Genomic DNA, 4,821 nt, shown 5'->3' on the forward strand with positions numbered 1-4,821 from the left:
TGTGTGTGTGTGTGCCCTTGTTTTTCTATATTTCTAGGGTAGCCTGCTCACATTGTGGGGTCCGACAGCATTGTGGGGACCAAAATACTGGACCTCATAGTGTAATCATGACATTTTAGGGTGAAAGTTAGGGGAAGGTTAAGGTAAGGGGAAGGGTTAGGCAAGTAGTGGTTCGTGTTACAGTAAGGGTAAGGCTCCAGGAAAAAAATGTGGGTCTATGTATAGTCCCCACATGTGATGAGAATAAAGATGTGTGTGTTTACGTGTCTCTTTTCTACACACCCTATCATGCGTTCATTATTTCCACACAGGCTCAGAGATTTCAAATCAGTGGCGCCTCAAATGCCCCGAGGAGGGCAACAGCTACTGTTCCATACACTGAGATGAGTGATGATTACATTTCTGGACTGAAAGGAGAAAAGGGTTAGAGGGAGAGATGTGAGGGGAAAGAATGGAGTGCGAGAGCATGGAAACCCTCTCAGCCATGCGGGAGAACCCACTCACTTATAACGTAATGCTCAGCGAGCTGCACACAATTCAGTCGGGTCAAATAGAGAAGCAACGGTTGTCTGTGAACCCCAGACTAAGTATAATGTAGACAGTGTCTGTCTTACAGTATTCAGCCAAGCCAAGAGGTAATCTTTTAAAACTGTGATGCACTTGCTCTATTTTATAATTTAAACACATTTTCCTCCACGATTAGTTGCAGTAATTACAGCAATGTTCACATATTAACTCTTTTATAAATTGTCAGTCTTACATGACAACATTTTGTCTCCTATAGTTTACACGGTTACATAAAGCTTATCTTCTTAATAAAGCAGAATAAACTGTGGTTGGAGAGGCAACAGGGGCACAAATCTAGTTGGCTGTAAACACTATAAAATGCAGGAGCACTCTCAAAGGTGTTGGAAGCTATGCCCAAATCAACCCTACATGAAATTGCATTAACAATTATACATGACAGATGATATACCATAATGTAATTTGTACATTGCATTCTTAATTCAGGGTATTGTACTAACAGAGATGGAGGAAATGCTGCAGAAAGCACAGAGGGACCCTTACTACTTTTCATTAGCTAGATGTACAGTGCAAATGCATGACGGTAAATCAGTGAAAGTGTCGTCTTCTGTACTTTGAGACTTTTGCTCAAACGTTAAAAAAAGAAATCGAACACAAAATAATATTTTTTTTAATTTAATACCTTAACTTTATTACCCTCCATGCCAGGGTCATATGTCTCATATACTGTGCTGTCTGACACCTAATTTGACATGCTCACAAAATAGTTTAGCAACCACCAGCATTATTCTAAAACTGCTTCTTTATCATCAGTCCACAGCCTCCTCAAGCACGTTTTGCAGGCTGCTCTTACCATGAATGTCCTTCAGGTGGCGCCTGAGACCTGGTTTCTGTGCAAAGTGCACAGCACAGTAGTTGCACTTATGAGGCTTGTCCCCTGTGTGCAAGTTGAGGTGGTCTTGCAGCGTGGCCCTCTGGGAAAATGTCTTGTGGCACAGCGGGCATCGAAAAGGCTTGACACCAGTGTGGACGTGTATGTGGTGTATGAGGTTACTCCTCTGGGAAAAGCCTTTCCCACAGACCAAACACAAGTACTGTCTGTGCTCCTTCAGATGGCCCAGATAGCTCTCCAGGTGTTGGAAGACTCTGTCACACCTCCTGCACAGGTATGGCCTATGGACAATTATGCCGTCTGAATCTTCAGTCAGCTCATCTCCGGAACAGTTACTCTTGGGAGCTCCAGAGAGACAAAACAGCTGGGAGTTCATCAGCTCTCGGCAGTCTTGCAGTTGAGCTGCCAGTAAAAACATTTCCTCCTCTTCTCTTTGACCTTCCCATGCTTCTTCACCTTTGTTTGAGGAAATGTCCACCAATTCTTCATTTTTACTTGAATTTCCTCTAGTTGGGGAGGACATATGATCTTGGACAGCTTTGGGAGGGCTAGGGCTAATACGGTTATCTTTAACTGATGGCTTGTTTGTGTGAACAGGTGGGATAACTTCACCCTCCTCTGACTTGAGACAACATGCTGCATCTGCAGATGGCTCTGTTTTAGCTCTAAAAACCCTCTTATCATCTCTAACCTCCTTTAGTCCATGACTATCCACCTTGTCATGGCTGACCCTCAAATTTATCTCAACTGCCCCACCTTCCTCTGTACTTGCTTCCTGGATGCTGAAACTGGGCTGGGCTGCATCCCTTTGCTCCTGATTGTTGAGGCTATATAGCTGCTGGACTGTCTTCTCCTCTGAGTGTCTCTCCAGTTTCAAGAAAGCAAGAGTGGGACTGAGATACTGGGAGACAGCCTGGACACACTTCTCCACCACGTGACTCATCTGGAGCGCACTGGCTGCAGTCAGGTAGTTCACCAGCTCTCTCAGAGGGACCTATATAATGGAAACCAAGGAAAAAAGTGCATTGATAACAAATTAAAACAACCAAGAGTACACGATGCATCTTTACCTTTCATATCATGTAACACACACTCTTTTGTTGTTGTAACATTAGGTCTGTTTCTTATTTCTAATTGGGTACCAGAACTATTGATGTTGTTCCACATATAAAAATTGGTCTGGCTCAGTGAAGGGCTGCACAGCAGACCTGTGGCAGACGCAGGATGTTTGCGTGAAGGGGGACCCATCTGTGAAACTTCTGAACTTTGCAGATGACACCACAGTCCCGATGACTGTGGTGTCCGGGAAGGGGGCTGAGTCGGCATACAGACGGTATGTGGAACAGCTGGCTTTCTGGTGTGGTCAGAACAATCTGGAGCTGAACCCGCTCAAGATCCTGGAGATGACAGTGGACTTCAGGAGAAACTGCCCTACACTCCCCCACCCCTCACAATCCTCAACAGCACAGTGTCTACTGTGGACACCTTCAGGTTTCTGGGAACCAGAACCAGGAAAAAGACCCAGCAGAGGTTGTACGTCCTGCAGTTCAACTTGCCTCAGGAGCTGCTGATCCAGTTCTTCACCAGGATCATACAGTCGCTTTTCTGCACTTCCATTGCCGTCTGGTTCGGATCTGCAACCAAACAGGACAGGAACGGACTGCAAAGAACAATCAGGTCTGCAAGAAAAATAAGTCGACATGCCCTCCATACGGGACTTGTACTGGTCCAGGGTCAGGAAACGGGCAGGCAACATCTCTGCAGACCCCTCACACCCCAGACACAAACTGTTTAAGCCTCTCCCCTTCTGGTTGCCATTAAAGAGCACTGTACGCCAAATTGACCAGACACAGAGACAGTTTCTTCCCCCAGGCTGTCACTCTGATGAACACTTAACAGTCAGAGTGTCAGAAAAACCACTGTGCAATAACCCCTGACCTCCATGCATCTTTGCAGACTGTTTTTTTACATACATATTATTGGAAATTAGATTTAATGTTTAAAAAACTATTCCCTGTACATTGAGAGCAAACTTAAATGGAGTCAAATTCCTTGTTTGTGTACACATACTTGGCCAATAAATCTGATTCTGATGTTTGAGGGGCAGGGGTGAAAAAACTCAAAAGGGCATCAGCTACAGTATATGCGGTGAGGCGCCAGCATGCTGAAAGTCGTGATACATTTATACTGAAATAGTTACAAACCCTGGTTAAGATAAAAATATTTTATTATTGGCAGTATATCACATTTTGCCCACCGGAAGGGCACCCTATAGGGCACTACATCATGTTTTGTCCACTGGAAGGGCACCCTAGTGGGCACTTTATCGTGCTTTATCTACAATAGGGCTGTGTTCTGGCTAACAGATCTGTGGACTGTAACTCATTGCTGTATTCAGGACGAGAGTAAGCAGGGTGTGTGGCCTGTCACTGGGCCAAACCAATTTTGCAATGTGGGAATTCTTGTAACGTGGCATTCTGACACTGTTTTGCCATTATTTCATCTTAATAGTACAATATAGGAGCTGTAAAATAGTTTAGAACTGGGATAGATTTAGGGATATGATAACATTCTGAATAATCTGCCATGTTTTACTTAAAAAAGTTCAGAGAAGCTGTCGATTATTTTGTACCTCCAAGAGCCCGGTGTAGCAGGACAGGAGAAGTCTCTTCCCAACCTCCACACTGGAAACAACCCCCACATTCAACTCAGCCAGGCCTTCGTGGAGCAGGAATTGGTCCCGTAGGAAGTCTGAGGACGCTGCAAGCACCACTCTGTGACCGTGGAAATGGAGAGGCTGGGTGGTGGCGCCTTGCGGACCACCAAGAAGGAGTGTGATATCACAGAAGCGGTGCTCCTCTCTCAGAGCATCCATTTTGCTGAGAATGGAGTCACCATGGGTCGGGAAATGAAAGTGTAGAGTGTCGGAGGAGCTCGACATGATGGTCTGCGTGGATTTAACAGAATATTTGGTTTAATTTTTCTGCCACTTATGATACATGCATGTGGCCTGTATCTACTGATTCACAGCCAAATCACAATTCCCACAACCTTTCATCATTTTAATGAGGTATTTTTGGCATGCATTTAACCAAAACCTAAAGCACTATAATCAGTTAAATAGCAGAGACAGAGAGAGTGCACATGGAAGTGATGACCCAGCCCCACCTTTTCCTGCAGGCTCATCCCGAGGTGATGGATCCGGTGGGTGAAAAAAGCTGCTTCTCTTGGTTGAAAACCACAATTAACTTGGTGAGAACAGTATGTCTCTGTTTGTCTGATGCCTAAGAGTTTAACCACAATTACTGACAGAAAAAAGAAAACACATGTAGAAGGATGAGATGTATTTTCCCACAGTGTAAAGCAGCGGTCATCTCGACTCTCCCTGTCTTTTCTGCTGAGGA

The 4,821-nt window shown here is 44.7% G+C and overlaps 1 protein-coding gene across 1 annotated transcript; it reads right to left on the reverse strand.

The window, feature by feature from the left end:
• Positions 1-1,334: 1,334 nt before the first annotated feature.
• On the reverse strand, positions 1,335-4,358 carry LOC141006247 (zinc finger and BTB domain-containing protein 6-like). Its single transcript, XM_073478398.1, has 2 exons — positions 4,050-4,358; positions 1,335-2,411 (listed from the first exon to the last, which is right to left on the reverse strand). Exons 1-2 carry the CDS (start codon positions 4,356-4,358, stop codon positions 1,335-1,337), a joined length of 1,386 nt encoding a protein of 461 aa, XP_073334499.1.
• Between the last annotated feature and the right edge of the window lie 463 nt (positions 4,359-4,821).

This window comes from Pagrus major, chromosome 12 (genome assembly GCF_040436345.1).
Source record: "Pagrus major chromosome 12, Pma_NU_1.0".
NCBI lineage: Eukaryota > Metazoa > Chordata > Actinopteri > Spariformes > Sparidae > Pagrus > Pagrus major.